The 10,171-nt window shown below is 32.0% G+C and overlaps 1 protein-coding gene across 1 annotated transcript; it reads left to right on the forward strand.

The window, feature by feature from the left end:
• Window positions 1-222: 222 nt before the first annotated feature.
• Window positions 223-9,544, forward strand: LOC145620446 (inactive leucine-rich repeat receptor-like serine/threonine-protein kinase At1g60630). The gene is made up of 2 exons (XM_081675124.1): window positions 223-2,014; window positions 8,603-9,544. Exons 1-2 carry the CDS (start codon window positions 703-705, stop codon window positions 9,259-9,261), a joined length of 1,971 nt encoding a protein of 656 aa, XP_081531250.1. The 5' UTR covers window positions 223-702; the 3' UTR covers window positions 9,262-9,544.
• The last annotated feature ends 627 nt before the right edge of the window (window positions 9,545-10,171 follow it).

Here is a 10,171-nt window from a genome sequence, read left to right on the forward strand (position 1 = left end):
TCAACAACAGTAGAACCTATATTTAATAAAAAGTTGACTTATTTACAATTTTGTCATTTGATAAACAAATTTTGTTTATCATATTGATAAACTTGAATTTACTCAAAACAAACTAATCAAAGTAATCATGGATTAATGTGCAGTCCATGTATTTTTTTTATTTATATATAGTATTACTTCGTATTTTATTGCAAGGAAACAGCTAGCTGGGAAAGAGTTAACTCCAATGTTAACTCTCATACCTACTTCTTCCAACCAAACTTACTCACACTCTTCCTCCAATGGACTATTAATGTACCAGTCTTCTTTCTGCCTTTCTCTCTCTTTTTTTCAGAGTTTTTTCTTTAGCTACTTCAACAACTAACTCCTCTGTTTAACACAACATACCCCTAAAATGGGACCATTTGTTAGTTTAGAATCAATATTGTATAGATCTCAAGTTAGCATCATTCCTTCACTAATCACAGTAATCAGTCACTTTAGATAGTGATTGCTTCTTCCATACTAATACTCCCAAAACTACCCAATTCAAACTTCGCCTCCAAATGTTTTTTCCAAGATCTTTGTCGACGTCGTCGAAAACCCTTGTATCGACTCGACAAATAAAAGGAAACAAAATTTATACCAAAAATAACCCAATAATACTCAAATAAATCTACCCTCATTAACAAGCTAATTTTATTCTGTTCTTTTACAAAAATAATGTCAGTCGCACTCGTCTTTCTGTGTATGATCTCTTTGCTGAGCTCTTCAATGGCGCAGAATAATGATCCGAAAGCATTATTAACATTTAAAGGTGAAATTGATCCACTAAATAACCTTCCATGGAAGCAGGGTTCCGACCCCTGCACATGGGAAGGTGTAAGGGAATGCAAGAGAGGTCGAGTTTCGAAGCTCGTAGTCGAAAGCACCGCCCTAAGCGGCACCATTAACGGCGCAACACTCTCACTTCTTGACCAGCTCCGCGTTCTCAGTCTGAAGTCAAACAACTTAACAGGTCGAATCCCAGACATGTCAAAATTAGTGAATCTCAAAGTGCTCTACCTCAATCTCAACCAATTCACGGGACCATTCCCGGCGTCTCTAGCATCTCTGCACCGGCTGAAGATAATTAATCTGTCAGATAATAATCTATCGGGGGAGATCCCGGGATCGATTACTCAGTTGCCAAGGTTGTATATGCTGTATTTGGATAATAATAGCTTTAGTGGCAAAATCCCACCACTAAATCAAACAACCCTTGCATTCTTCAATGTTTCAAATAATCGTCTTTCGGGAGAAATCCCGAAGACAACCGCGCTGTTACAATTCAATAAATCATCCTTTCTTAACAACCTAAACCTCTGCGGAACACAGATTGGTAACAACAATGCAGGGTGTAACCCTCTTTCGCCGGCTTTAAGCCCGGCATTGTCACTTCCTCCATTGAAGTACCACCATCGCCATCACCACGGCCTCTCTCGTACAGCAAAAATTCTCATTGGAGCACTGTGCGGCGGAACTGCCCTCATCATACTCATCATCATACTGACAGTCCTCCTGTGTAGGAACCGGAGCGTAGGAGCCAGACCGAACACGAAGGAATCACAAGAGGAGGATCAAACTGTAGTGGCAACAGCGGAGAGGGAAAAGGGGGAGCCATCGGGTGGCGGAGGAGAGAGAAAAGGAGGGTTTTCATGGGAGGGTGATAAGTTAGGGAAGCTAGTGTTTTTAGGTGATCAAGTGATGAGTTACAATTTAGATGATTTGTTGAAAGCGTCGGCAGAAACGTTAGGAAGAGGTACAATAGGAAGTACATATAAAGCGGTAATGGAATCAGGTTATATTGTGACTGTTAAAAGATTGAAAGATGCAAGATATCCTAAATTGGAGGAATTCAAGAAACAATTGGAGGTTTTAGGGAAATTGAATCATCCAAATATTGTTCCTTTAAGAGCTTATTTTCAGGCTAAAGAAGAACGTTTGTTGGTTTATGATTATTTTCCTAACGGAAGTCTCTTCTCCCTTGTTCACGGTATGTTTTTCCGGCGCTTTATTCATTCGGATTAATTCTGTGGTTCTTTATTTATTTATTTATTATTATTATTTCATTTGTTTGTTTTTCTAATATAATGTTCTGTGATTCTAGGCTGTGGAAAATAATACTAAAAATTAATTTAAATTGGCTTATAAAGAAAAGATTATATATATATTTTTTTCTTTTTTTTTGAAAGATATAAAGAAAAGATTAACTAAAACGAAGTATATTTTGGGTTAATTTACATAGAAAGTTATTAATCCTTGGTTATAATTAATGTTTAGTTTCTTTCAAAAAAAATAAATAAATTAATGTTTAGTTTAATTTAATATTGTGGTACCATGAATATTCAAATCTGGTTGCTTGAATTTATGTACTCTATTTTACAGATATACAGTTACTTCGTATTTTTGAATTTTGTAATGTGAGTTTTCATTAAATGTTGTTTTGATGGAAGATTCTCATTAAATCTTGGAGCAAGATTTATGTTGTATTTAATGTGTTCATGAACTATTTTTGAAACATTCAACAAATCAACACAAATAACCTAATAATGGGTGGTCGAACACTACATTCAGCTAAAAAAATTGAATCATAAAATACGGAGTAAGTTCAAATTTCCTTTGAGAAAAATCTAGTCCAAAAAAAAAAAAAAACCCCCTTAAATTAGGCCTTGTTTTGTAAATGACGGTTGGCTGGTTCAATGGGCTTGTTTGACCAGCTAGAATGTTTGGCTGTTTATAATGACTTTGAAATTGACCTCTTTTTTTTTTTTTTTTTTTTTGAGGTATTGAAATTGGCCTTTTATACAAGTGTTTGGTAAATTAATTGTTGGTTGTTAGCCAAAAGCCAACATAAAAAGCTACTCAAAGCAGTTTTTTCATTTTGGCTTAAAAGGTAGCTTTTTCGTTGACTAAAAAGTCAATTACCAAACACATTTTTTAGTTGTTTGAGCACATAAAAAAGGCAAAAGTTAAAACCTAACCAAAAACTTAGACTTCTAGTTAGGAACGAAAGGCCGTTGTTTGATAGATTTATCACAGTAAAAAGTAAATGGCTTCAATCCTTGTAACTTATTAGTGATCTTATTTGATGATGTCCTAGTCTGCTACTGTCTCTGTATTTCAAAGTTATTTACTCCGTAAGTTTTTCGTTTTTAATCCCTTTTTTTTTAATACCTTTTTGAATTTTAACTAAAATAAAGTACCGTACATTTTATCAATCATAGTACTTATTCGTTCTTTTTCATTTTTTACTCCCTCTAGTTTGATCGGCACATATTTTTAGGCGATTTAATTGACTTAAATAAAATAAGAAGTAAGTGGGGTAGTTGGAGTATTAAAAAATTGTACTCCGTAAAAGAAAGATAGTGGGGTTAATAGTTTATTGAAAAGTAAGGAATGTAAGAGAAAAGATATAATAAAAAAGTAGTAGTGGATTTAGGTGGGGACCATGAGAGGAGAGAGATATTTAAATGTAACTTTTTGCAAAAAAAGAAAGTGTGACACTTAAAAAATCACGGTCGGAAATGGGAATTGTAACACTTAAAAAAACACGGAGGGAGTAGAATAATTATCATTAATTAAGTGGCAGAAATGAGCGTTCAATTTAAATAAATATTAATTGGAGTATATTAATGTTTTTTTTTTTTGAGGGAAAATTAGAGTCTATTAATTGGATAATGATATATGTAGTCGATATGGCTATATATAAGCATTAAATACACTCGCTAAAATAGAAGTAAGTGTGGAAAATTCATGACAAAATTACACGTTTATTAATGTAAAATTATTGTCAATATTTCCTTTTTTAATTTCGTATACATACCTCTTAGGGAATGCAATCTTTTCAATTACCTCAAATTCTGTGCAAACTACAACCTTAATTTTTTAATTCTTGGAGTTGAAGTTGAATTATTATTTTTTTTTATTTTTTTTTTTAACAATGAGTACTAATAAAACAAATACGTAATAAAGAAAACAACCAACAAACTAACTACACAACTCCAAAAAGATACTTGCAAGTAAACTTTATTCGAGCCAAGTTGAAGTACTTGAAGTCCACACTAGGCTTACCACCACACTTTGCACCCACACCAACCACTTGACACCCTTTATAAGTTCTGGGTCGATCCACCAAAGAACTCATTGAGGTTGAATTTGATAAGCTACTTTTATACAAAAGAATCATGAAAAGCTTGCCGCACAGTGAAATGAAATACTCCCTCCATTCTCATTTTATTGACAATTGACACATTAAGATGAGTACGAAGTTAATTAACATTTAAATAGAGTATTTTTTGAATTATTTAATTATCAATGTAAAGTGAGGTTAGTAGAATGTTTGAGTGAGAGTAAAGATTATTATAATATAAACCTTAAAAGTGGTTAGTCGATCATTGTGCAAAATGTAAAACTATTAGTGAGTCCTTACTCTTTTTAAAAATGTGTCAATTATCACCTTATTCACTTGAAAATTTTAAGGTAAAGCCAAAAAAATGTGAAAAGAACATGTAGCTGTTTAGTAAAGACCATACAGTTTTTTTGTAAAGAACATTCAACTTTATGTTTTTTTTTTTATTTTTTTATTTTTTTTATTTTTTTTATTTTTATCTTAAGAACATCTGTAGCATTTATAAAGAACATGATATTACTATTTAATGAACATTACTGGTATATACCCATCATAATATTAAGACAAAATTTAAAGAACAATTCACATAAGTAATGAATATTATATGACAAATAAAAGTACATTATACTAATAATTAAAGAACATGGACATATGTTCTTTTCACTTTTTTTTTTTTGGTGCAAAGATGTTATTTTTACCTTAGGTACATGTTCAGTATAATTTAATAGTATGTTCTTTTCACTATAACTATATGTTCTCTACATTTATATAATACTTCCTCCGTTTTCTTTTAGATGCAACACACATTTTTTTTTACGGTATCTAAGAAATGTGGGGTCCACATGATTTAATACACTTTAAAATGGGAAGAGTGGTTGTTAGGAGTGTAATTTAGTGGGTCATGTGCTTTAAATAAGGGAAATAGTATAGTTTTTCCCTAAAGTAACTTTCCTATTATAGTGTGTTGCAAGTATTGTGATATTTCCTTTCTAGGGAATTGTTGCAAGTAAAAGAAAACGGAGGAAGTATGTTCTTTCCTTGAAACGTCTGTACCATGCAAGGTACCCACGCCTGTAGGAACCACACATTGTTATTCACTTTTTATTTCGATCTCTTTTATATGATGATTTTGTTATGCCCTTTTCTTCATAATGAACGATTTCTTAACGATTCATGTTAGCTGATCCCAAATCACTTTGGGACTAAGACTTTGTTGTTGTTGCCAGTTATTTGGAAAATATCTTTTTTTTTAAAAAAAGTTTCTATTATTCAAAAATGGAGAAAATATGGGCTTAATAATTTAATTGTGGGGGAAAAGTTTACTTGAATTGTGTAGCTAAATTGACTAATTGGTTGGAATACGTTGTATGAAGAATGTGTAGTAGTTCCTTCTGCTTACACAAAAACGATAAAAATTTACTAATTTAGTTTCATATTATTTGTAATGATTAATCATTTTTTACTCACTATTTATGTCAAATAGTATAAATAATCTAAAGCGGATGTAGTATTATGATATACATTCACTTTTAGATGTTCATAATATACCTTAAACCAAATTAAACACTTGTCCCATTCAAAAAAAAAAAAAAAAAAAAAAAAAAAAAAATTAAAAAAAAATTGAAAAAAATAATTAAACACTTGTCAATTGCAAAGAGTGTCTGTGCCAAGTGTCAGGATCATTTATAAACATCTTTTAGGATCATTCATAAACATGAAGTATAAGATAAATGTCACATTCCATTGATCTTAGATTATGGACCACCAATTTTACCACCATATTTTACACCTCTAACCACAAGTATGTCCTAGAAGTCTACTAGTAGTGTCTATTTTTCACACTCAAACGTAATTATAGTAGAGTAAGTACCTAATTAACCAAATACATGCACTTCGTTATATTAAACAAGCTCTATTTACACATTCAGTTTAGAAAACATCGTGGGCTCTATTATTCCTTATTTCTGTTCTATTTTGGCAGCCATTATATGCATTATTTGATTTAATTTTATGCACTTGCTAGTAGCTGTCATTTTTGTTAAGTGGGAAAATTCTTAAATTTGTCTCAAAGTAAGGGGCAATCTATAAATCTGGACCATTCATTTGCGTAGATTTGACCAACGTAGACCGTTCCTTTGACAGATAGATATAGCAGATATTCAGTGTTTACTTTAACATGGGTGTTGTGTCAGAGTGCGTGATTACACGTCCTTTTCCTTGTGTTTTCTAGACACGAGACACAAGCTTAACTTTCCAGCGTGGCTGTGCGGTTGCTTTTTCTCTAATTTTCATCACCATCATCTTGTACTCTATATAGTATTCATTTCTTCATTCATTTTTTTTATTTAAACACTTTTTTATTGACTGACTTTAGCATTATTCAAATACGGAGTATATTTTTGTGATTAATACGTAATGATTAATATAATTAGGTCAACATGTGAGATATTGTTAGATTTCTCACAATATATTTTCAAAATATCAAATTTTTATAGTTTTTACTTATGAGTAATTACTACTATATACTAATAGTTAAATATATGTATTGGCAAAGGTAACTAAAGAAATGTGTGGGAAAAAAAAAAAAAAATATAGGGTCCATTTGGCATCACCGTGATTTCTGTTTTTTGGTTTTTTGTTTGTTAACATCATACTTCCTCCGTTTTCTTTTACTTGCAACACACCTTTTAGGCACGCAGTTTTAGGAGATGATTAGTGAGGGTAAACGAGCGATTTTATCAATATAATTTTTACACGAAGATTAGAATAGGGTTAAGTATCATTTGTAAAAATTTTAACGAATAATTTATCCGTTTACATTACATAAACCCGACCTCAAAACACGTGCCACAAGGCTGTGTTGCAAGTAAAAAGAAACGGAGGAAGTATAATACATGTCATGTAATGAATTAAAAATTAGTCAAACTTATTAAAATCATGATAATTTTAAAAATTGACAACTGAAAAGTGAAAACACCTCTATCTTATTTCTTGTTTCCTGTTTTTAGTTTTTTATTTTAAAAAAACTGAAAACTAAGGGTTCGTTTGGCATCGTTGTGGTTTTCTGTTTTTTGGTTTTTTGTTTTTTAAAAGTGTATTATATATGTCACATAATGAAACAAAAATTATATAGACTTATTAAAATCATAATAATTTTGAAAACTGACAACAGAAAAGTGGAAACACCTTTTTCTTGTTTCCTGTTTTTGGTTTTTGGTTTTAAAAAAAACAGAAAACTGAAAACCAAAAATGATGCCAAACAAGCCCTTAAAAAAAAAACATTATATTTTTTCACATGGTGTATAATGAGTATTCTCTCGTTTGTCTATTGAGTGTCCCCATTCATATGAATACATGTTCTATTGAAATTTTCCATTTCATTTATGGAATAATTTTCCCATATGCCAACTCATATGCAACCCCAAGAAAAAAAAAAAAAAAAAAAAAAAAAAAAAAAAAAAAAGAAAAAAAGTGGAGTATATAAATAGTGTAAAAATCAATGGGTTGAATGGTATTAATTTTTTTTTTTTTTGTTTTTTAAAAATGTGTATTATATTTTGAAAATGTATAATTTGCAAGGTTTAAAGACTAATTAAAAGTTGTTTTAAAAAAAAAAGACTAATTAAAAGTAGTTTAAGTTTCACTTTTCTAACTTATCGTGTAAAATATTCTTCAGAAATTACTTTTCTAGCTAATATGTATTAGCAATTTAGCATGTCCTAATCTGAGTCCTAAAAGCAGTTACAGTATGTCATACGACATGATACTACAATAGGTACAGTAATATAGAGGATTTCAATGATAGGATAATTAATGACAAGCTAACTGATTATTAACCATGATTGATACTAATACTGTCATTGCTTTGAAGCAATAATCTGAAGTTACAGTCGTACAACTACAAGTCATTAAACCAATCGCTTTTCGCATTAGCATTCATCATTATTCCATCATCCTAGTAGAATACTCTACCTTAATGATGGTTGAATTGATGTTTAACTTTCATTTGGCAATCTCTATCAACAAACTTTAGATATATTATGGGATTTTTGGAGAACATCGATTTAAGATTGTTTGCCGATCTTGATTACTGTAGGTCTGTAGCTAGCTTATAGGATACTCTTTGCTAGCTACATCTTTTCTTTGCATACTATAATTAATGAAGAAGCTAAGCCAATACGATAAACGTTTCAGATTTACGAGCATGTTACTCCTTTATCGGAAATCAAGCGTGTCTGTTAGATACTGCATTGATACTCAAAACTGACATTTTAGGTGTTAGTGTTATCTCATGGTATCTAAGCTAACTTTAGTCTATAAATTTTTAGAAACTTTCTGATATTGATTGTTCCTAAGAAGTAAGTCATTGGTGTGTTATACTTGTTCGAATGAGGTTGTATTTGTCTGAGTAATGATGATGCGTTGCTGAGTTAACTTGTCCCATATTATCAGGTAATAGACCTTCTGGAGGTGGAAAGCCATTACATTGGACATCTTGCCTTAAAATTGCTGAAGATCTGGCAACCGGGCTACTTTACATACATCAAAACTTTGAACTAGTCCACGGGAACTTGAAATCCTCAAATGTCCTCCTTGGATCAGACTTTGAGTCGTGCCTGACAGATTATGGACTCCAATCATTCAGAAATCCAGAGTCCACGGAAGAACCTAGTGCCTCATCCCTATTCTACAGAGCTCCTGAATGCAGAGACAACAGAAGATTGCCAACACAGCAAGCCGATATATACAGCTTTGGCGTCCTACTACTAGAACTAATGACAGGCAAAACCCCATATCAAGACCTCGTTCAAGAGCATGGGGCCGACATTCCTAAATGGGTTAGGTCAGTGAGAGAAGAGGAGACTGAGTCTGGTGAAGGTAGTTCAGGAAATGAGGCATCCGAGGAGAAATTGAGTGCTCTTTTGAATATTGCAATGACTTGTGTTGCTATTAATCCTGATAGTCGACCTCAAATGAAAGAGATTTTAAGGATGATAAGAGATACTAGGGCAGAAGCACATGTATCTTCGAATAACAGCAGTGACCATTCACCCGGAAGATGGTCTGACACTGTTCAGAGCTTGCCAAGGGAAGAACATCTGAGTATTTGAGGATTTGATCAATATTGTCTCGCAAAATTGATCTATTATGATTTTATTTAGAAAATCATATTCTTCACTTATGGTTAGAGTTTTTGGATGTAAAGCTTTCTTTTGGTTCTTTGTAGTAATTAATTATCTTTGTTCACCCCGTTTTAGGTTAGCTACTTCGTGGTGATGCTGATTGAATTGAAAAGATGCTATATCAGAATCACTCCATTTCTAAATGAAGCATGTTCTCAGAGTACCTGAAATTCATGGACTGAATTATGTACTCAGAATTGTTTTTTGTTTAGCATTGCGTACGTAATTTGATACACTGGTTTGGTTTTTGAACAACATACGAGTACATATATTATTTTCTGGCTATTACCCTGTTAAACATAAAATATAGTGCTGTCAGAAAGGGTGTTTTTAACAGTCGCCTTTCTTTCATTAAGCATCGAATAATAGATTTCATTTGCTGTTATTTTAACATGCAGCCTCAAATCTTGCCATCTCTTGTCTCATATCTGTGTAACCATTGATGCCTTATATGCTGAACTTCTCGATATGACTGAGTCTATTTCTGAAGTGTAGAATGACAGAAATTTGCATTTTTAAGTTACATGGAAAGAGCCGTCAAGAAAAAAAAAAGTTACAAGGAAAGAACGCAAGCATACAGAGTATGTGATCAAACACTTACCAAATACAGAGTATTGTATTTGAAGATATCATATAACATGCAATTGGAGATTGAACAATAAATGCTGCCTTCGTGGATTTTAAACCCAGATTAGCAGGGATTCATGGTTGACATTTAACAAGTTAATGTTTGAAACAGAAGACTTCAAAAACTGTAACTCAAGACAATGCAGAATTCAAACGTTTCTCCAGAGACAAACGTATCTCCAGAGACAAAAATAAGACGATGCCCTCCAAA

This window comes from Chenopodium album, chromosome 27 (assembly GCF_948465745.1).
Source record: "Chenopodium album chromosome 27, dcCheAlbu1.1, whole genome shotgun sequence".
Lineage (NCBI taxonomy): Eukaryota > Viridiplantae > Streptophyta > Magnoliopsida > Caryophyllales > Amaranthaceae > Chenopodium > Chenopodium album.